Source organism: Apis mellifera, linkage group LG2 (genome assembly GCF_003254395.2).
Source record: "Apis mellifera strain DH4 linkage group LG2, Amel_HAv3.1, whole genome shotgun sequence".
NCBI lineage: Eukaryota > Metazoa > Arthropoda > Insecta > Hymenoptera > Apidae > Apis > Apis mellifera.
In genome coordinates this window covers 13,597,002-13,620,717 of record NC_037639.1, presented here as the reverse complement: position 1 = coordinate 13,620,717, position 23,716 = coordinate 13,597,002, and the positions used below count along the sequence as shown (strand labels likewise).

General features: G+C 45.9%; 1 protein-coding gene across 4 annotated transcripts in view; it reads right to left on the bottom strand.

Annotated features, from left to right (window-relative positions):
* The window catches only part of LOC551121 (dipeptidase 1), a 54,412-nt gene extending 33,384 nt beyond the window's left edge, over nt 1–21,028 (bottom strand). For 2 of the 4 annotated variants that reach the window (XM_006568984.3, XM_026439206.1), the window contains exons 1-3: nt 20,920–21,028; nt 18,705–20,299; nt 5,808–5,961 (exon numbers count right to left, since the gene is read on the bottom strand). In XM_006568984.3, coding sequence (XP_006569047.1) covers nt 5,808–5,961; nt 18,705–18,829 — 279 coding nt within the window. In that variant the 5' untranslated portion in view covers nt 18,830–20,299; nt 20,920–21,028. Of the gene's footprint in view, nt 1–5,807; nt 5,962–18,704 lie in introns of all 4 variants that reach the window. The other 2 variants (XM_006568985.3, XM_623517.6) reach the window with 2 other exon arrangements.
* Between the last annotated feature and the right edge of the window lie 2,688 nt (nt 21,029–23,716).

The following is a 23,716-nucleotide window of genomic DNA, read 5'->3' as shown; positions in this document are numbered from 1 at the left end:
CGTGCCAACATACATCAGGTACGGGGACAAGTTTCGTTTTTCGAACTGGATGGAACGCGACGTTCGGAGCGTCGTGGTGTCGCCGTAAATCAACGGGTGACGCCTTCCAACCCCTTGTTTTCCTCCTTTATTATCCTTCCTTCTCTCTCTCTCTTCCTCCTTCGTCAAACGCGTGACGCGACACCTTGCTCCGTTCCCGCGACTTCATTACTCCAGAAGGGATTTTTACAATTTTCTCTTTCTCTTTCTCGTCGTTGCGAGTTACATAAACACCGTTTCTGCTCCCATTCCTCTCCGCCACCCTCTGGGGTGCTAATTGCGAGACGGTAATAATTTAAATCGCCGCGGCAAAGATTATACACGGTTGGAGGCTCGGGTCGAGGGTAGCGAAAGGGGTTTCGTTTCCGTGAAGCGAAACCGCAAACTTTTTGATTTCTCGTTAATGCAATTAATTCCAACGGCCTGTTATCAAACAATTTCACCCCCCTTCCTGAGAATTTATTCTTAATTAACGACTACTCTCGCTACTTTCGAAGCCATCGGTTCGAAAGAAAGAAAAAGAAGAAAAAAAAAGAGAAATGAAATTGCATCTCGAAATACAACTGTTATACACCGTGTTTTATACTCGAACAGCAATCGTCGGCTTTTTGATCCGTGTTCCGCGATAGCGAATCGGGCGACGATTAAACGCACGGAAACGGGCGGCGACTGTTTGCTTGAAAAAAAACTTTGTTCCAATGTCTCGTTAGCTCGCCTCGAATTTTTCAGGTCAGATATTTTATATAAAATCGTGTGTGTTCGTTGTCGTACGAGCGATACGATTTTCCCCCCCTCCCCTTTTCCCCTTCAAACGTTGACGTTTCGCGCAAAATCGGAGACAGGTTAGTTTTAGGTCAGACGTTCCGTATAAAAATATTCAACCCTCCCTCGTCGACGACGGGTATATAATCGGCCGGATATTGTCCCACTTTAAACACGACGCCCGCGTGACGCCTTTTCATGAAATTAGATCGTAACATCCGCGTGCAACGTCCTCTCGAGCTAGGCCGAACGAGAAAATCGCCCTTCAAATGGTCCACGCTCCTTTTTCTCTCTCTCCTCCCCCGTTTCCCGATGTTTGCGCGCCGATTCCTCCCCCTCTCTTCTTTTTCCCTTTTCAGAATCCGCTTTATCGCGCTAGAATTATTCGGGGAAGGGTGAAAGCGGAGAGCCGGTATCTCGAGCTTTCCGTTCGATACGCGCATTCTTCTCGCTATCGCGGACATCGGGTTTAAACCCAATTCCCCGAAGCTCGACCGTTTTGAATGGAGCGCGCGACTCGAGTTATTTCGAATCGGTTTGGAATTCACTTTTGGAACGTGGCGGGCAGGAATCGCGACCGATTGCTCGGGGAGCATCCACCTCCCGGCCGCAATCGGAAACGCTTGTACGGCGTTGTAGATTTTCCACACTCGAGAACCTTGCTCCTCCATTCGAAAAATCCGTCCGTTCGTTTCCAGAACGGATTCTATATATATTAGGTCTACTTGAAAGTTCTGTCGGAATCTATGACATCATTTTCGCCAAGTAAGCACATGTTTATTTATTGCACGTTCGGTTCTATATTTTTATCGCTTAACGTATACATACTGACGTAGCAAATAAACTATAATAAAGTTGATTCACATTAATCTTAAGTGTGAAACGATAGTATATCCAAATGGCGACTGATAAAATTCATTTACGCCACTATGTATTTTATAAGAATTTCAACAAGGAAGAAATGCTACAGAAGCATGTAGAAATTTATTGAAAGTGTTTGGTGAAGGTACAGTTTGTGATAGGACATGCGGAAGATGGTACGAAAAATTTGAAACAGGTGATTTCCACCTTTCTGATAAGCCACGTTCTGGCCGACCATCTTTGATCGACGACGATGTTGTTAAGGCAATGTTGGAGCAAGATCCTTTTCCGACAACATCGGAGATCGCGGAAAGGCTTAATTCAGCTCAACAAACCATTTCTGACCATATTCGGAAGATAAGATTGGTGTGGAAGTATTCAAGATGGGTGCCGCATGAATTAAGTCGGAAAAATTTGGATAATCGAGTTGTCATATGCATATCTCTGCTTGCTCGGAACAAAATCGAGCTCTTTTTGAACCGGATGATAACTGGGGATGAAAAGTGGATTACATACAACAACATTGTAAGGAAAAGGGCATATTGTGAACTCGGAAAACCTAGCCCTTCCACCTCTAAATCAAATTTAACTCTGAATAAGAGAATGTTGTGTATATGGTGGGACATTCGAGGACCAATACATTATGAGCTTTTAAAACCGAACGAAAAGCTCAATTCGGAGAAGTATTGTCAGCAACTGGATAATTTAAAGACAACGGTCTAAAAAAAGAGGCCGATAATGTTGAATAGGAAGGATATGATACTGCACCACGATAACGCCAGACCATACGCTGCTTTAGGGACTCGTCAAAAAATTGCAGAAGTAGACTGGGAAATTCTGTCGCACCCACCATATTCCCGGGACATAGCACCCTCTGATCATCACTTGTTTTTATCCTTACAAAATTTTTTGACGGGCAAAAAATTCAAAAATGAAGAAGATGTCGAACGAGCACTGGTTCAATTTTTCGCATCAAAAGATGAAACATTTTTCAAAAATGGGATATACAAATTGCCCTCACGCTGGCAACAGATCATATTAATAATAATGGCAATTATATTGTTCAATAAAGTTAATTGGCGGTAAGAAAAAATTTGTATTTCGTTTTATTCCAAAAACGGACAGAACTTTCCGGCAGACCTAATATGTATTTCGAATTATAGCATATAATGCGATCGCGTTCGAAATGGCTCGTTTCGTAAACAAGATTACGTACGCCCTTACGTACGGTATTTCCGACTACGAACGAGGTGTGTATAAGGGATGGCAGGGCGATCAATGCTTCGTAACCTTTCCGCGGCGGATGCCTTCCCTCTCCGTCCGAATTAACCAAGACAGTGATGGATCGAGTCGGGACTGGCTCGCCAGATATATCCTGTGCACGCGTACAACGGCGCCGTGTATATTATGCATACGTTCGTTTCAGTGAGCATAACCGGCCAGTCGCCCCCTTTCGTCCCGATTCGAGCCAGCTGAAGGGGGGAGGGGCGAATGTCGACGTTTGAGAAACGACCCATAAAATTAGACGATCGTTTTGTCGCCCGTTTCACGCCTACGCCTCCTTAAATTTCTCGAGCTTGTTTATCGTCCAACTCGCGTCATCCCTCGCGGCCAACGCTTTCCCCTCCTCTTCCTCTTCGACACGCCGTCAATTCATAATAATAACCCGGCTCCGCCGTTATTTGCGCGATTAGTATTCCTTTTTAATCACGCTTGTTAATTAAATTGGATCGCGCCACGCATGGAAGAAGCTTATTCGAAGTGTCACACACCTCTTCTCCCGTAACACCAGAGGAGAGAAAGAGTAAAACGGAGCGATCTTCTAGCGGGGAGCCTTCAACCACCCGCTGTCTCCCTCTTTATCATCCGTTATGCCCTCGTAATCGCGCCTCCTAGACGAGCTTCTAATAGGTATAATAGGAGGGAGACTATTTCTAGCTAACGAGCAATCGGGGCTAAGGTGTTTTCCAAGATTTTCTCCCAGCCGTTCCTTTTTCGTTCGATCGAACGAGACGGCCTTCGTTCTCTCTCCTCGATGGAATTCCATTTCCGACTTCTTAAAGTTAAACCTCCATTTCGGATAAAGGGGAACCGGCTGGCTCGAAGAAAATGGAGGGCCACCCTATGCTTTCCCCTTTTTACAACCTCAAACACCCCTTTTACGATCCTTTCGTCGGATCTCGAACTTTATTTCGATCGATTCGATACAACCGTTCCGTTTCCACAAGAATTTAAATATCTCCCTTTGGGACCAGGTATTCGTACAATAACCGTACAATAGTTCGGCTCAAAGGTGACATTTGTTCAATCTTGAACGAAAGAGCGCGAATTCGTGCGAAACAACACCTCGGGATTATCGTTCAAAAATATACGTGCGTACATATATTTTCGTTTAGATTCGTAGTTAGGTGGGCGATAACGAAACGAAATTCATCGCGAAAGCAATTTCACAGGTAGCCAGTTTCATTACGTAACGCGCGTGGCGATTCGTTTAGAAAGGGCGTGTCGAGGGACCGACTAGTTTTACTACATGGCCCGGCTTTTATACACGCGCGCAAACCAGTGAAATTATAATCTACTTTTAGTCCGCGTGATATTACTTAGACGCGTGCTTCTTTCAACTTGTGTGTTCCTGTCCTTTCGCGGAAACATAGAAACCGACGTTTTCATTAGATTTATCAAGCGAAAACCTTCTTCTTTTTTTCTCTCCTCGAGATTAATCTCGTTAAGGAAAAGTATCACGTGGATCGCGATTAAAAGAACGTCCAAGATTATTCCAAGGATCGGGCAAACGATTTCACGTTAATTCGTTGGTATTAACTTGACGGTACGGAGTGTAGATTAGAAATCGAAAATCGATATCGCGAGGCGCATATTCTCCCTGTTCGAGAGGGAATAAGACGAGATAAATTGTGATCAAGGGAAATGTTAATCCCGATAATGAGTTTGGTCGAGTTTCCGTGCAAAATCGTCGGATTAAGCTTCCCTATACTTTGGACGGAACGAAACGAAGGGATCGGTTATAGCTGGATTCGCAGGACCGCTCCTCTCCTTCTATTTCGCCTCACGAGGAAGCTGTAACAATCACAATTTTCCGTTACCGCCGCAATCTTCTCCCTCCATCGTTTAACGTAACGTCATCGTCGAGGGAAAGTCGGGTACAAAAGAGATGGCGATTTTCTATTTTCCACGAAATAGTCTTTTCTCTTCGAGTCGTGTTTTCGTTCGGTCTCGTGGAACGATTCCGATCGATCATTTTCCAAACGAGTCGAGAGAGAGAAAAAAAATTTATTCGATTCGAAAATAAGTCTACGTTTGATTTTTTGGACGAGGAGTTTCTGATCGAAATATTTCGAGAAACTATCGATTCGAGTGACTAAAATCGGAGAAAAGGGAGACGAGATTACTAAAAAGTCGTCTATTCGGCTCGATAATATAATAGATTCGAATTTTTACCTTTTCGATTTTTACCAGCGTTTGCGAGATAATCGTAACAACGAATGTCAGAGATAAAAGGGATTTCACGTACACGTTCAATTGTACGAACGAGATAAGGAACGAGAAGTTTAATTGAAACATCGTGAAGGGTTAAAAGACGGAGACACGCGATTCGCGCGTTTCGTTGGGGAAAAGGCGATTTTTACGTTGAGTTTGGTCGAGCGACGCGCGATTTTCCGTCGTCCACTCTAATTCTCCCTCGACTGAAAAATCGCTCGCTCGATTCGACTAATTGACGATCGAACGGGAGAGAGAGAAGATCGTTTCTCCAAGAGCTATTCGAACGCGTATTGTTGTCCGATTTCGTCGTGTCCGCGCCATTGCTGGGAAGGGAGAAGGGAGAAGGAAGAAAACGAAAGAGGGAGAGAGCTCGTAATTTTCGTCCGGCTATAAATCGTGGCTCGAGGGAGAAAGGACTTTTCTCGAAAAGTGTTTCAAATGGGTGATGCACCAACCTCCTCCTACTCGAGAGAATATTTGCCCGATTGCTCGGCGAAGAAAAGTAGCGATGCTTGGCTACGAGTAATTGGACGCCACGTCTCCCGCCACGTCGAGAAAATTTATATATATCGTCCGTTTTCGGTCTCCACTCTCCACCGGATTAATGTCTTTTCACGAAACGTTGTTGCGGTTATCGTCGCGCTCACCTGCGCTGCAACCATGCCCTCCTTCAATCTTCTCAGATCCGTGTGGCTCCACGCGCTTCGTGACCAGGGATGGGTATCCCTCAGGTCATCAAACCTGAATTCCCTCAGCTGATTCTTCAAGAACTTGCGTATGTTCCACGGTAGATCGTTGTGCCTGGAACAAACGAGGGGAATAAAGAAAGAGAAAGCTCCATAATCTTTCCATAATATTTTCATCACTCTACTTCTATTTTCCACTCGATCCACGATACACGATTACACCGTGGCCGACACCGTGAAATGGCCCCGTTACAGAGGACGCGTGTACACGGCCCGCGAACACGAGGGGAGGGGAGGTACTCGAGGGATGACAGAGGAGAGGGATAGGAGGAAAGTTTGCCCCTTACAATGGCATTAGCCGGCGTACAAGTTTCGCCGGCGACAAGGTTCTCGGTTACTCGGGCCGTGCTCGGTCGCCGCCCCAACTTATTTCATCCTTCTTCCAATCCTTCATTTCTTTCACCGACCGTCCCCGTGGAGGGACGCTGGTCAAATATCCGCCGTCCGGTTTCCTCGGACGCGTCAACATTGTTAGCCAACCGACGAGGATGGGAAACTCGCGACGGAGAGAAAACTCTGAATCTTGCTCCTTTCGAGCGTGTGTTCACCGTTCAAATTCTTCGACAAATATCAACCCTTTGCGCTCGAATCGCCACTCGACCCGACGCGATGAACTCGAGAGGTGACCATCGCTTCGAATCGATGCGGCAATATTTACTTTCGTCCGATTTTTTTGAAACAAATTCGCTCCACGAATTGATCGCTAACCTCTTAACGTATAATCTTATAAAGAATGATATTCTGGTCGAATAATTAGATTCTTTTCATCTAAAATTAAACCATGATCGAATTTTAGTTCGAATTTGAGAATAGAAATATTTTCAAGGTTCAGTTTTGTAATACGGTAACGAAATTAGTTGGAGCGAAGATGAGTTTGATTTCTTATTGAATAACGAAATTTATTTCTATTCCTTAAGAAATAGAGAAAAGAGAAACGAGAGCGATGAAAATAGAGATGTAGCATGAGAAGGTGAAAAATAAGAATAATAGACGGTAAGAGCGCGTTATTGGTATTGCTCTTAATCCTCTTAATGAAATAAGAAAGACATCGAGCGATGTTTTATCGCGATATTTGTCCTGACAAAGCGAGAGGATTCATCTTGCTGATTGCTTCATAAAATATCACGCGAAGCAACGATATTATAGACTTTGACACACATTTTCTTTTCTTTATATGTAAAGATACATAAAATGCTAAATTACAAAAGTTTTTACACGTTTAATTTGTGCGCGAAATCATTTCAAGTTGGCTAAGAAATTCATCGAATGCGTCTGCAGTTGTTGATTCGACCGAGCGCGAAAGGGTTAATATCCATGGATGCTTGCATTATGCGTCGTATATATTAGGTGTGCAAATAACTTCCCTCTTTTTTTCTACGATCCGATTCAAATCACTTTCCGCCTTTCTTGGCATCGAAAGAGCGTTCCTTTCAAAAACAATCGCGATGATCTTCAGAGTTTCGAGCGAGAAAGCACAGAAAGAACGTTGTATCTTACAAAAAAACACTCAAAAAGTAATAGCAAAGATTTAAAGATTAAAGAAATTTTAATTTGGAAATTCGAGGCGAAAACAATTGACAGAAAGATCTATCCTGAAACAATCGAGTAATCTTGCACCTGATTTATCCTGATTTATAAAATCTTGAATTTGGAAAAAAAGAAGGGAAAAAAGAAGTTATTCATTATAAATAGATTGGCGCGATTGATTTTTCCATTATCGATTGTCGAAGTTAAAAAGAGAGAGCGAGAGATTATCTTAGATCTCGATATCTCCGTGTAATCCGCGTTACGGGGAGATGCGTAGATATACAGAAACGGATGAGAAGGGAAGCGATACCCCAAGAAACTTCGCGTCTTAGAATTATAGCAGTTAGTCGACATCTAACTTGCTTTCAGTTCGTCTCTCCCTCTCTCCGCGGTATTCTTGCTCCATGTTAATTCACTCGGTCGGACTTTGCCGTGCGTAATACACGGCTATCGGGTTCCCAGTTACAATCAATGTTACACCGCTTGTTACACCCTCCCCCTCCGATCTCGAGACGCCGCTTAAGCTTAGATTTGCCGCGTTATCTTCGCCAATTTAGCACCGGTGTGGCAAAGGTGTGCTCGTGGGCTACGTGTTCGTTTAAACGCTGACAGCGCGGTGCTCGAGCTGTGTTAAGCTTTAATTAAACTAACTACTAACGATAGGGGGAGGAAAAGGGGTAAACAGGAAACTTTTCGAACGATTCGAGGGGAAAGGGAGGAGGAAACAAAAGAAAGAAGAAAAGAAAGAAAGGAAGAAATAGAGAGTCACAGAGGGAAGGTTAATCCGTGAAACGAGTGTAATTAAACGTAGATGTGGAGGAATACCGAAGGAGATGCGAGAGCTGAGTGTTCAGACTGGTTAAACCGGGACAGGATAATTCGAAGCACGCGTCTTGGTTCCGCCTCTGATTCTCTCGTGACGTCGCTCGGCGCATTAATCGAACAGACGAGACAATTTGAATATAATCGGACGGATGATGACGCGCGAGATAAGAATCTCTCGAGTCGTATTATGCGCGTCGAGCAACGATTAATCGAGGGGACTACGGCAACTTGTATTTCTTCACGGCATCGCGATTACGCGTCGTCATATCTGTATAGTAATTATTATTCTCGGGAACAATTCCATCCAAGTTTTACCCTCCCTCGACGACGCGTGTGACGAAGAGGGAACTTTAAACGGCGCGACAACCTTCGACGACTTTGTTGCCGAGTTCCCCTCTTTTTCTTAATCTATGCTGCTATCCATGCGTGGATAAAACGCGTGAGTAATCGATTCTGCCATACCTCGATGCGATGTCGTGTTTTATATATATATATATGTACGAGACATCTCGTATGATAATTGTTTCGAGACAAGAAATTTTGAAGCTCGTAAAGTAAAGTTTGATTGAAAAACTTGTTCGAGGAACTATTCCAATTAATTAAAAAAAAAACGAGAAAGAAGAAATTAATATATTTACAGTTGTTTTTTTCGGATATTTTCCCTCGTTAAACGCACGTTTGCCATTTAAATATTTGCAGACACTTGCGCGGATGAGTTTCACGGAATACACACGCCATATGTACATATTTCCCAAGGGTGTACGCGTACGTGTCGATCTCCCTCGATTCCCTGAATTCTTCACGCGTTCTCGTCGCGCCTATCGTAATTATCAAAATCGAGAGAAATACGAAGGCAAGAGAAAGCGTTCCATCTATATATTTTTGACGAATCAACGAATCGTTGTGTGGAGGATGCACAAAGGAATTTCGATGCGTGACAGAAGGAGAGAATAGGGATGCGCGTATGGAAGCATGGAAGCACTTGGCGTGCGAGTATTGTTGTACGCCAACAAATCTGACCTGAATCGGAGATAGATCTCTCCGACCGTTTGAACCGCACAGTCGACGCTCCCTCCTCCTCCGTGCATTCTGAATTTAACTTCGAATTAGGTAATCAAACGAGCGTCTTTCCGCTCCACCCCCCCCTCTTGTCACCCATTCCAGCGATAATTCCAAAAGTTTGCAAGGATCGAAACTTGCCAACAACCGTTTATCGATCAAAGCGTAATCACTTTTCCCGATCTCTTCCCCATTTCCCTCGCTACGATAAATAAGATTAGATCCTTTAACTATGAGCTACCTGCGACTATAATGAAGATAAACTTTGGACAAGGAACCAGTTTATCGTCTCGAAACGAGCGTTTCCTCAAATCTTATCATCCCGTTGCCAACATATCCAATTAATTGACACATTCTCGCGATATTAGATTTGTATTCCGCGCGAGCAAACGTGTCCCTCGAAATTATCATCGACTCTCTTTCGATCTTCTATTTATCGTTTCTCTACTGGCTCTGTTTTCCTTTCCGAACGATTCGATCTTGAGATCGGATTATTACTCTCTCTAAGCGTCGATGACGATTGGCGCGATTGTCCTTGGATCAAACAACACGCGAAACAACGTTTCGATCAATATCGGGATAATTGGGAGAAGCAATAAGCGTTAGAGATGGATCGTTTCACGCTCTCCTGACCGCACGCGCGCGTAAGCGAATTGGATGTGGAATCAAGCGTGTCAACCTGTCTTCAAAGTAAATCGAGATTGTTAAACCAATTTCGTTATTCGAAAATTGGGAAAATTCGCGAATGGATCTTTTTCGGAAGGACGAAGATTCGTATCGGTGTCGTCCCGTGGCAGGAATCAGGGGAAATTTGCGGGTGGAAAATCGGGTTGCAAATCGATCGGTAAATAGGAAAGTTTATCTCGCCGTTTCAAATTTGCTTTTTTTTCCCCCTCTCCCCTCCCCGCGAAATGTCAATTAATTAACCTGCGAAACGGCGCCGAGATTGTTTGCGGAACCAGTTTCGATCTCGCAAACGTAACGTTGGGAAAATTTTTAATCGAAAAGCCTCGACCCTTCCCCGCGGTCATCGTTTATTGTTGCATCGCCGCGATCGATGAAAACACGGGGGACGAAGGGAAGGGGGGGAATTTTCAATTTTTAATCGACCGTTGCTGCGCGTGACCCTCGAACGGAGAACAACAATGAAGGGAGGGGTGGAAAAGGAGAGAGATTGGCCCGATTTTTCCTTGGCCGTTTAACGGATCTCGTATTTCTCGTAAAAAATTATACTTCGATACGATTAAGCGTCGAGGATCGACGAGGATCCAGGAAAGCGTTGGCCGACGGCCAGCCTCGTGTTTGCACTCATCGATAACAGGGTGTCGCGAAAATTCCCCCGCTTATTGCTCATCGTCGATCCAATTATATTTCCCTCTCTTTCTTTCTCACCGTGGATCGTAGATCGTGAATCCAAATCGAGGCAAGGATTCGAACCGCGAAATAAAAAATCCTCGATTTTTCTATCGTTTTGAAGCTTCTCTCCATCACGGGGAAAAAGCGGGGGAAAATTGGGAAACGGGAGCCGAATTCCTTCGTCGATCTTCGTCAATGTCGGCCGGACGAAAATTGGATACGGCCGATTTTCACCGAAACGACCTCTTTTTTCAACATAATTGTCCCAATTACGTCGTCCGTGAACAAAGTTGGTCTCGAGAGAGATGATCAACCGGTATTCTCTCTCTCTCTCTCTCTCTCTCTCGCTTCATCCGAGATCGAAACTGGAAGAAGACTTCGGTTACGGTGCGAATTGGTCGCGGTTTCCCGACCGTCCCTTACCCTCCTGGGCATTCCTCCACTTTTCCAGGATTTTCGCGTTAACCCCTTCATGCATATTCAACGGATGCAACGTGTGTCTAAGAGCCGAATGATATCTATGACTTGGCGAAATTGCGGTTGAAATTTCGTCGTTTGCCGGGGCGAAGTCGAACAGAGTGGAGAGAGAAATATATGCATACACGTGTGTGTGTGTGTGTGTAGATGTACGCAACAAGAGAATGGGAGAAGATACGTTTTCGTCGGAGAGGGTTAATTGGCGAAGCGCGATAAGGTTGGCCTCGATGCGCATACGAATGGTGAATATTCTCGCGTTAGCTGGCGGCAAAATACGACTTTCGGATCCGAGTTGAACGAAGATTCGACTCTTCCTCTGCCCGTAGAGGACTGATGGCAAATTCTTCGACTTCGATCAGGGAATCAGGCAAATCTGTTCTCCCCAAAACTTCTCTCCAAATCGTGTCGAGAGGGAATCTCTCGTCCTCGTTAAAAAAAAGCGCGGGGGAATTTTTTCGACGCGCAAAACTCGACTCGAGTTTACGGTAATCCGCAGAGCCATGAGTTTCCTTTTACGCGTTTGTTCCACGATTAACCGCAGACCGCCAACCTATTTCGCTCTCTCTCTCCTGCTCGGCCATCCCCGAAATCATTAAATCTAATCCAGCGTGTAAAATTCCGCGGTTAAACTTTGTTTACCGCCGCCTTCCTCCAGATTTTCGACCACCTACCTACCTTCTTTTGCGTCAGTTTCTCTTTCTTCTTAATCCTCCTTTCTCGTTTCTTTTAATAATTACTCGACGAGATTAAAAAATTGAAAAATTAAAATTGGAGGAATGCGTCGTATTGGCATCGTGATATCCTCGACAAAAGTTAGATGGAGATTTGGATCACGCGATGTTTTCAATAACGCTGAATGCATAAAATAATTCGAAGATGCCGTTTTTATCGCGTCCTTCGTTTCCTTCTCTCCGTAATCGTGTTCTCGCTAGTATCCTCCCTCAGGTCACGATGATACCTTGCCCGAGCTTCATTTGTTGACCCTTTGTTTGTCCATTCCACGGTAAACACGTCGGAGGGAGGGGAGAGAGAGAGAAGGGCCGGGTTTTCGAGTCGCGTCTCGAAATTCAAGATCCATGATCCGATTTCCCGGGCGGAAACCGCCAAGACAGCATCGACGACGCCTTCGACCAACTTGGCGAAATCGAGTTACACGTTGGGAAGCTACATTAACTCCCTCGGAAGTTGGTATCTCGCTCGTGTATCGTGCTCGCTGCGTTTTAACGATGTCTCTGTGTATGTGTATATATATATATATATATATATCTGTGTATGTGTACTCGGTGTACACCGGTCACGACAGACAGACGTGGTGGACATCGAAAATCAACCGTTGCTTCTCCCGTAATTGCCTTCCTCCTATTACCTTAGAACGAACGTAATCCCCTCCGTTACTTCTTCTTCCTCCCCTCCTTCGATAAGTTAAACCGTTAATCCTCGCGATTTAACGAGAAATTCCACGCGAAACGATTTCCGCGTGGTCGCGTTTCAATCGGTTAAAAAAAGGAACGCGACAGGGGACGTGGATTTCCCGTTGATCGTTTACCGGTGAAACGGCGTTACTCTCCTACGCTTTGAATCCGCGTTATTCGTTAAAAATGGACGGAGCGGAAATTCGGCCCGTGGATTGATCGGTTGATATCGATGCGTTCACTCGCATCCCTTGATTCGTTCGAAAGGGATGGTTCGATAAAACGATTTCTCTCTTCTTACGAGTTGATTTCGTTTCTGTTCTCAATATAACGCGGGCTACGTCTCTCGAGCTTGAACTTGCGTGCACACTTGCTCCTCTCCACCCAGGTTTTTCCACGAGGGAGGGGAGGGAGGTTCGATCGTTATCGCGCTCCTCCTCTTTCCCCTCCTCTTTCGTTGGCGAACCGTTAACGAACCGTCCCCGTTGATAACCCGTGCAAAGTTGCGAATGGTCGCAGCCACCGCTCGTTAATAAAATTAATTAGAACGACGTGGAAAGAGCGACAAAGTCGCGTGAGCCGCCAACTTTTCCACCGACTTTCCTAGCTCGAGAAAAGAGCTCGCGCGCTAAACATCCGTTCGCTAGGCGGCTGGGTGGGTGGCTTTGCTCCAGATACAATAATCCTCCTCCTCTTCCTCATCGTCCTCCTTTCTCGCTTCGAAAACAATAACCACGCGTTCTTTCTTCTTCTTCTTCTTCTTCTTCTTCTTTTTTATAATTACCGCCGAATTCCATCCACGGATGAAAATCATTCCGTTTCAGTCAGGCGTTTCACGTTTTCGAAATTTCTTAGATAGGACGAGAGACACGCGATGGGAAACGAGGTCACGTGCGAAACTTTCGAAACTTTAACCTTCATTGGATTTTATTAGACGGGTCGAATTAACGGATGGCGGGGCGAATGGCAAAAGGCCCACGCGTGCATTCGAGCTGTTATCGCGAAAACGATAATGAATGAGGTTGAGGATGCTTGCTCGATCTTTCTGAAACGAAAATCGAGGTAGAGGCCATCGCGCAGAAATTGGACAGGGTACCGATACGTTGTTTCCATCTGTGGAATTCGAAAGAAGTACAGTTTTCGTTGCTCGAATTGGAATGAAATTATCTCTCGATTTTTTTCCTCCACGAGAAAATTGTACTCTCTTCTTAAATAATACAAGTGTGTGTGTGTAAAACGGGAAGCAAATTCACGGGAGGTTTACGATTACCGTCTAAACCGTATTTTTGAAGGGAGGTTATATAATGTGATGTTTCGTCAAAGTTAATACGCAAAGTACTCCGCGGAATTTCTAACTTTCATCCCCCATGCCAGAAAGCTCTGACATATTCATGCGCTAACTAAATAACTTTGTTCTAAATTTCTAAACCGTCCGGTTTCGTGAACATTTAGGCGCTCGTTCGCGCGTGCAATCGTTCCCCTCTTACCTCCTTAAATCGGATTAATCAGTCGGTATCTGAACGGTGTCGACAAGATTCGATGGTAAATTGTTCCCTGAGATGTCTCGTTCCTCTTCTGGATTGGAGGGAGAGAAAAAAGCCATTGTTTCGAATCGAAGAAAAGCGAAAGGGAGAAGGTTTCGAGATGGGTTCGTTCGATAGACTCGACAGACTTTTCTTCTTTGCAAAAACAATTCGAATACCGGTCTCATTGTTCCCAAGGCGGTACTTTTTTTTCGAGCCTTTCTAAAGGTGTTTCCTCCCTTCGCGATGCTATCCATTTTAATCTTTTCCTTTTTTTCTTCTTTCGCCACTCGAGCGAAACGAATCGAAAAGGGAGAAAGAAATAGAGAGAGGGAGGGAGAAAAGTACTACTCGCCTATTTCCTGATTTTTCTTGAAAAATTTCTGGAACGTAAAACAGGTGAAGGAGAATACTTGGGCGAAAAATCGTTTCAAATCGACACACGAATGATTCGAAATGGATCGAGAGCGTTCGGTCCGAAAGTAAATCGAAGCCTCGAACGTTTCTTCCTCGACTGGCAGCAAAGGAGAATGAAATAGAAAGGAGAGATTTCCTGCACAGGTCGCGTACAAGTATCTGTGCTCTAGAAGCAGGTCTAAAATAGCACGACCATTCTCGAACGAATAATTGTCTCCTAGTTGGGGGGAAAAGTGGCGAATATTCAACCGTCCCCCGATCTCCCCGTAATCCGGGGATAGGCGAAGCGGTGAAAATAGAACGCTTTATAAAGTGGCGCTAGGAATGAAAGGATTTATAGCGCGCGCATGTTCTTCCTTTCCCTCCTTCCCTTTTTTATCTCGAACCAGCTCTCGAGAAGAAATCTTTCGATCGAGTCGACGCGCCATTTTCGACGAAATTTGCCGGAAATCGAGGAAAAGTGGTTCTCCTCCTCCGGCATCGGAGGCAATAATCGTACGTGGAGCGGTTTCACGTGCCTTTCCTTCGATAATCTTTCTCAATCGTTATCACTGCCTCCTCCAGACCGCGTTCTTTTCGAATATATCATCGAGCTATGCTCACCAATCGAGCATACATACGAACATCCATCAATTCTCGCAAAAAACGAGGTCGATAACGAGCTTTGCACATCTCTTTCCGTACGTGCCGTTCTTTACACGCATTTTCAAACTCAACTTTTCCGTCCAATCCGTTCGATGAAACCATACCGAACAATATTTTGCAATATCAATCTCTTCGCAGAAAAAATAGAGAACGATAACGACGCGGATCTATATATTTCCTTCCGTATCCACTTTTCTCTCCTCCTCTTGGAAGAAGCGAACTTGGCCAACTTCAACTCGCGGCCTGAATCTTCTTCTACCGCCTTCAAAGCTTCGAGCATCATCGTGGACGCTACTTGCTCGTGATATTTATGCGCCGTTGAGCGGATACGTCGAGCTCGCAGCTTCGCTCGATATCAGGAAGGAGTAATAACCCGGTCCAGATCGGGATGTTATCTATTTTCTCGTGTCCGTCTATATCATCTGTCCTCTTTCTCCTCCTCGACGCTGCTCTACTCCCAATCGAAACACGACGAAACAGGTCGAACTCGCTTCGCTCGACTCGACAAGGCAACTCGAAGACTTGTTGCTTCGTGGCCTTCGCGGAATCGCCCGAATCCAGTTTATTAGAATCCAGATGTGTTAAAGTTTCACGGGAATTTTAAACTTTCGATCTGATCATGGAACTGGCATGGCAAAGTTAAAATTATTTAAAATTATCCCAATTTTCCTTCATCAGCCAAATTCTTTCTTCTTCGATCGCGAGTATTTTTCCTTTGCCTCAAAAAAAGGAAGAGAAAGGGTTGGAAAAGAGGAACGGAAGTTTGCACCCCTTCTCGTTCCCCAAAGCGGGAGGCGAGGCCGGGCCAAGTTTGGCGGTCCAGCGGCGTGGAACCGGTCCGGGTAATTAAATATTTCCGCGCGGCGATGAACGCTGCAAACAGAGTCGTTGAACGGGGCAATTACAGGCCGGTGTCCAAACCGGTGTTATCAGCTTCAGCTTGGCGGGAATATTTTCGCGAATTTCGCGCGGGGGAAACAAAAAAACTTGGCTTTCGCGCTCGCGTTAAACGTTGTCGATTCACGGGTTTAACGGGTATGGGGGGTAAACAAGAATAATTGCGGGTCGAATGTCGTTGAACGTTTCGCGGGGAAAGGCAACGCCTGTGAAATTTTTTACGCCCCTTCCTTGATTCCTTCCTCCCGCCCGCCTCCTCCGATTCGAACACGCTGCTCTCTGTTCCCCCTTTTAATTGAATACCTGACGCGGAAACGTGGTAATAATAACGCGCTGATGAAAAGAGGATTTTTTTTTCTCTCTCTCTCTCTCTCTCTCTTCCTTTCTTTCTCATCGAACAACGAGACGGAAACGTAGAGATGAGCCGTCACGCTTCCCAAAATTTTTTTTTCACCCTTTCTTTTTTTCTTTTTTTTTTTTTCCTTTTTTAATGAAGCGAAACACGAGCGGGACAGGTTCTTTGTTCCCGCGTACATTCCTCGCGTATGAACAAGAAGCATCGGCCACGAATGCACGAATTGGCCGGTCGCGAAAATTCCAACGGTTTCATCCATTTTTTTTACGAACAACGCGGCGACGCTCGTCCCGCGATTGTTACGTCGTGCAACCCCTTCTCGACTCTCTCTCTCTCTCTCTCTCTCTTTCTCTGTCTCCGTTTCTCTGCCGAGGAAAAATGCAAACTATTATACAGGGCACAATAGGCTGGACGAGGCTTTCACTCGTTATCGGTAACGAATCGTCTTCGGGTCGTGGACAATCGGTCGAAATCGCTCGTGCTCCACTTCTCCCTGTTCACCCTTTCACAGACACCCTCCAAGGATTCCTCGAATTTCTATCGCGATCCAGGGAGTGAAAGAGTCTCCTTGCTCTCCACGATGGACAGGGTTGGTTCGTAATTTGCACCGACAAAAGGATCGTTCACGTCTTTATCGCGATCTCCCCGGCTTATTTTTCCTCCACGAGACTCGAGGTACGCGATGCGTGTAGGAAGTCGATGTGGGAAGGTTTTCAGGCGGCGCATCTTTCTTTCTCTTCTTCTTCTTCTCCTTCTTCTACTACTATTTAAATGCAAAGCGAGTCGTCCGAGGAATTTTTATCGAGCGTTGTAATTGCTCGTTCCCCCGTCTCGAACGAGCATTCGAACTCGTACGAGGAATCGGCGAGATCGATCGGTTCGAGAGCGCAACCAACCCGTTGTTGTTTTTCCATTCGAGAGAGTTATTTCGATCGGAGACATCGATACCGTCGCGTGCCAACGAAATACGCAAATACAGAGGAGTATCTCTCTCTCTCTTTCTCTTTCTCTTTCTCTTTCAATCTCGAGGGAGTGGCTGGAAGCCATAGGTGGAAGCGGAGATTCGGAAATTCGTATCTACTTGGAAGTAGAACTCGAGAAAGAGAAAAGACCAACAGCCATCGGCCAAATTCTCCGGATAAATTCTATCCTGCTCCTAGTTGCTTCACGCCTCTTCTTTCGATTCCTTCTTTCCTCCTCTCTTTCTTCATTAACTTCTCCTTTCCCACCCCCTCTTCTCCTCCCTCTCTTTCGAGAAACTTTCTCATTATCTCTCGGGGAGAAAACGCGCCACTCCTTCCAGTTCCCTTCCATTCGAGTCTTCTCTCTTTCCCGCGTCGAAGAAGAAAGGAACGATTTGCCGACCGACACTTGGATACCGTTTTCTTCATATTCCTAGCTTTTATTAGTTTCTCCTCGCCCCCCTCTCGTTTTCCGCCCGCGAAATTTCCTCGTTGCGGCGTCCCGCATTTGCTGCGCCGAATTCCAGCGCCTCGGTTTTTCGTATTCGCGCTCGATTGTATCGGGAAGCGCATCTCGTTTCTTTTGCGACGCTGCGGGACTTTCCCCTTTTGTTTGTTTGTTTCTGAAATTTTTACGGTAACGAACTTTGCATCGACGGGAAACAATTTGTTTCTTTGTTTACCCGCTGGAGGGCCGCTCTGTTTGCCCGCAATATTTTCCAATTTCACAGTTCTCAGGGGTTCGTCAATTCGAGGGAAAAGAGAGAGAGAGAAAAGAAACAAGAAGAAGAAGAGGAGAAAGAAACACGCGTAGCGGGAAATAATATCTGGCGGAAAGATTGGAATCGGTTCGGGAAACACGAATCGATTCCCGGTTAAAACGCGGAGGCGCGAGGAAAGTTTGCGCTTTCGTAGAGCAAAGCGTTCCCTCCCAATGGATTCGATCGCGAATCGGACGAACGGGCGACATTCCTTCCGAGCTTAATTCCGGTGTAATTAGAGGCACGCTCCGGCAATGGAATGTCATCCATGCGCGTCGTTACGACGACATTGTTCTCCGCCGGCTATAAATCCGTGCCTCGCGATTCTCGTGCGCCTCAACGACCCTCCAGTTAACGATTACACCAGACTTTTCAGTTATTCATTAAAATTTCAACAATTTCGCGAGGCGTGCGCCAAAAATTCAAGCACCGCTTCCGAGAGGACCGGTCCTTCCGATTCTACACGGGTCGTTGCGATCTCTACATCTCCTTTTAAATTCTCCCCTCTCTCTCTCTCTCTCTCTGTACACGGAAGATCGACGGTTTGGACGGCAATATCGAAAGTAACGTCGTTTCACTCACCCGTCTATCAAAGGCACGTCCCTGAGTATTCTGCGAGCGGCCGCGAGCCGATCTCCCGCATGGGCAGCGAGCAAAATCCTCGTCAGTAGCTGACCGAGGACCATCACGCCCACCACCATCCTCATCCTCCTCCTCGCTAGACCCGCACCTCTTCCTTACTAATGTCCTCATGCCATCACCGTCGGCTCACCGGCTCACCCGCACCATATTCCTCCCAACACCACCGTTTCCACCATTTCCTCTCCTCTCTCTCTCTCTCTCTCTCGCGCACAGAACGTCCACGATCAATCGTCGATCCCTCCCGATTTCCCGATCACTCGCCGCGATTCATCCTGTTTCGCTTCCGTCGGAGCGAACGGATTTTCAAATTTCCGATTTGAATCGTGTCCCCCCCTCCCCAACTTTCACCAATTATACCACCAGATAATTCCGTTAAATTCGATTTACTATTATTATTATTATTATTATTATTATTATTATTATTCTAAAACGTTCACCGTTTCACGTACGACGTGCCGCGGATCATAAATCCTTTTTCCTCTTGGATTTTTGCTTAATCGCGAGATACTCGTTACGTTTATCCATCTTTTCTTTTTTCTCTTGGCTGTCGTCTTCGTCACTCGCGTTGCTCGCACTTTCCTTCCTTTATTAATCCCTTTCGTACACCATTTTAAATCGACTTTGCTCGACACTTTGGCGAGAAAGAAAGTTGCACGGATCGTTTATCTCCTCCTCCTTTTCCACCTTCGTTTCCCTCCTCCTCTCTCTCTCTCTCTTCTCGTTTTCTTTCCACTCGTCTTTGTACTCGATCCCTACAGACCGCGCGCAGACTGCTTTTAATTCACTCGTGGTGGGACAAGGCCGCCGTGGGATGCACTTTTTCAAAAGTTTCTGCTCGCCTCTCCTCGTCCAATCGAATTCTCTTCCTCCGACGCTCAACCACCAGTTTTCCTCTCTTCCCAATCACGTTACCCACGATTAACTCGCCGATCCTGGATTCGTGTCTCCTCGAAACTTGGAATTCGCGAACCAGCGTTTGAAAGCAAGTAGACAACCTTCTCTCGAAGGGAATGACTGTTATAATTATCCACTGTTATAATTATCGTCGAGGATTCCCATCCGAATTATTCGCTCATGGGATTCTCCTCCCCCTTTTCCCGATTATTTTATCCTCGAAACGCAGGCGAACGTCGGCGGGGTGACCGACACAACTCGTCGAGAGGAGGAGGAAAACTCTGATCGAAGCGATCCTTCGTTCAGCGTCGTCGCGTCGAAACGGGGCCCCTCGCCGTGTTTTTCGTTCGCCACCGCCACGCCGCGGTCATCTGCGCGCACAGGTGATGCTTCATGATCCACCGACTCGCTATCTCCACTCGCTATCGCGCACCGACCAGACGCGGGATCGTAAATCCGTCCAAATTAATTCGGCGCGAGTCTCGCGATTAATTACGCGATCCCCTCCCCCACGAGGATCTCCTCTCTCTCTCTTTCTCTCCACCGCGCTATCGAACGATGGATCGGTACGCCTTTCTCTCACCGTCTCTCACTCACGAGCTCCACCAGATCGTTCCGCTCCAACGATGCATCGCTGCGATCTACTTGCAGGGAAACGAGGAGGACGAGGACGTGACGAGGATCGGGAAGCGTATTTTATCATTTGGCCGCTTTCGCAATTTTTAGCCGCTCTCTCTCTCTCTTTCTGGATTTCGTGGTAGTCGAGGGATGGATTTAATCCGTTTCGAAACGAAAGAATAATTTCGAAAGAATATTTCGGCGCATAAACCCGATTGAACGCGGGCGACGAGGCCTCACCGTTGACGTCCACCCGCGATTAACGACTTGCGCGTACCCTGCTCATAATTATCGGCGTGCCATCCTCGTGCTAGCTCCGCCGACCGATTATCAACGGGGTACACATTTATCTTTACGACGGCTATGATCGATTAACGTTAACGATCACGCCCTTCGATCCATTTCCCCCGCCCCCTTTGACGAACGACGGCCTTCTTTGCTCGCCTTGCCGAATTTCATTCGCGAATCCAAATCTCTCGATCCGGTCGAAATTCTTTCTCTCGAGTTTACGTTACCGTACGAACTCGCATCGAATAGAAAAATTCGTGGAGGGGAGGACGACAAAGAGCGCGAGGGGAAGTTGGAGAGAGAGAGGAAGCGGCGGATCGAAAACTTTCACCGTGGTTTCAAAACTTTGGTTTACCGTTCCCCGATCCTCTGGAGACGAAAGGGCGGCCGAAAGGGTGTTGCGCGGCGGACGAAGCGACGCGGCCCCCCCCGATCGCTCGGTTGTTCGCGGTCCGGAGTTGAACACCCGACTGATGGAAACGTACGCAGAAACTCGGTACAGCCGAGGGCGCAGGCGCTCCCGCTCCTCTCCGCGATCTTCCTCTCTCTTCCATTCAGGATCCGCTCGCCTATATCTATCCGCCTCCCCCCGGAACCGCTATCCCCCTCGACACTTTGTATCCCCCGTCGCGTCGCGGAACGCGCGATCCGCCAACTTTTTCGAATCTCTTTCCGCTCGCGCCTACGCTACGCGCGTTGCTCGGACCGTGGAGGAGGAGAGCGCGTCTCTCGACTCGAGTTTTCGCCGATTCGAGTATTCGGTCAGGCTACGGTGTTGTTTTACGACGTCGTAAAAGCGGATCGGATTCGTTTCTTTCTTTTTTTTTTTTTCTTTCTTTTTTACGATCGACTGCCGCTTCGCGGATCGTTGATGCTTGTAGACGATTCTTTTTTCTTTTTTCGGAGGGATATTCATTAACCAACGATGGGATCTCTCGTCTTCCTTTGGCTTGTATCGATCAACTTGTTATATGAAAGTTCAGGCCAATAATTTTATTTCGTATCTATATTGTATCTAATTTTCTCGTCTTATAGTTATTTTCGATCGAGAGAGGAAAGAAGATGAGACGAGAGGATAGGTAATTTTATCGCGAATAATCGATTTTTCGACATATGTACGTTTTTAACGATCTTCCAGTCGGGGAAGAAGTGGCGAAGCGGACGCGTGCAACGAATCCAATTTTGCTCGAAGGGACGCGTTCCTTAGCTGATCTTTATCCGGTTAGCCCTGATTCCTGACTCTTAGAGTGGATTAATTCCACTCTGCACCATCGCGTATGTATCCTCCACGCCTTTTCCTTTCACCTTTCTCCTGTCTCCTCTACATTAATTACTCTTCTCCCCCTTCCTTTATTGTAAATTTATCGAAAAGATATCGTATCCATCGTAAGTCGGATTAAAATTATTCCCAGATTTTCAAGTTCCAGGAATTCCTTCTTGAGAACTCGATATTGTACTTCCATAATAACATTTAATCGACGATATTATCGAGTTTCGATCCAGAAGGGGGTCCGATCACACCCGAATGCACCCGTGATCAATCGTCCCTTCCCTGCACATATCGCTACATATCGTCCGTTTCGAATCGGTTCCAGCCGGAAGCTTCTTTCGGAAATTCATAATTAATCCCGTCAATGTCACGAGGTCGATTCGACCAGACGCGAAACACCATCGTCCCTGGGGAGGGAATGAATTTCAAATGGGTTGATGTGGAAGAGGAGGAGGAGGAGGAAGAGGATTCGATCGTTATTTCGGGTCTGGTCCAACGAATTTATCGAAAATCATTAAAAAAAAAAAGGAAGAAAACGAGGGTGTTTTTGGAAGGGTTGAGAAACCTCTTGGAGGTTGATTTTTTTCTTTTCCTTCCCTCCACCGGTACGAGTAATTACCGGCAGGAATAATTATTATCGCGTCGTTAACGAGGAGAAACGGCGAGCGCGAAATTTCCACGATGGTGTCTGGAGGATTACGAAGAGATGGCCGCTTCTTTCGCGATCTTTCCACGATCGATTCGCCGCGAATTCGAAGCAAGATGTACGTAAGATCGAACGGGGCGATAATCGCTCGATCACGTGACGCGACAAGTATTATTAAACGGCACGCGTTTGAAATTGGCGATAGCACGAATGGGTACGGGACGTCTCGTGAAAGCATAAACGATGGGGTAATCGCGCGACTAGTATTGCAAACTTGTACCCTTTCGACCGTTCTTCGTTGTGTAACAGGATGTTAACGTATTCGTGACGCGTTTGAAGAGATTTTGTATTTGTGGAGGTGGAAATAAATGTTAAAGTTGATGGACAGGAAATCGTAGATTCGATTAAATTTAACGTAACTCGATAAATAAATCGACATTTTCTAATAACTTTTGAGTTTATCAAATTAACATCCCCAGTTAATAATGTAAGAGAAATTAAGAAAGAAAAGGAAGCGTGTGATTAGCTAAGCTACGAGTATTTTTATCCGTTTAATTTCGCTCGAAATTTTTGATCATCGAGAAAAAAAAGTGAATGACGATTTTGCCAATATATTGAAATACAAGTCATTTCGACCTCGCAAAATATCGCTCTTCTAAACGATAATTGCATTAGCACTCGATGAAATCGTGTTCCCAGAAACATTTGCAACCATTCGAGATCCTGGCGCTAAGACTCAAGTTCGTTCAAAGTTCGGAGATAGTTATTTTGATGAGATTTGTTGGAAATTTCGGGCGAGGAGAGGGGGAATCGGAATCGATATTTTTCCGCGGAAAACGTTCCCTTTAATACGAGGGGAGGAGAGCGAGTTGAACACAAACGATGCTCCATTGTGCGGCGTGCTAAACAACACTCAATTATCAGGAGAAATAGCGTGCGAAAGATGAACAAAGCGGGCCGAGTATTCGCGGATTCATAGAGTGTTCTCATGAACGATTTTGTCCGCTTCGAACATATTATCCCGCTTTGTGAACGCGCGCGGACGTATACACGCGTGTACGTATGCACGCCGTAATTAGAATTTGCCAAATCGAGGCAAATCGTTGAATGTATCGACACGTATTCCCCGCGAAATTGATTTTTTTCGGTAAAGTGATTGGATCGTAAATTCGATCCTGCCTCCTGTGCGACACAACGAGCAGTTATTTTTTTCTCCTTTTTCTTTCTTTTATTTTT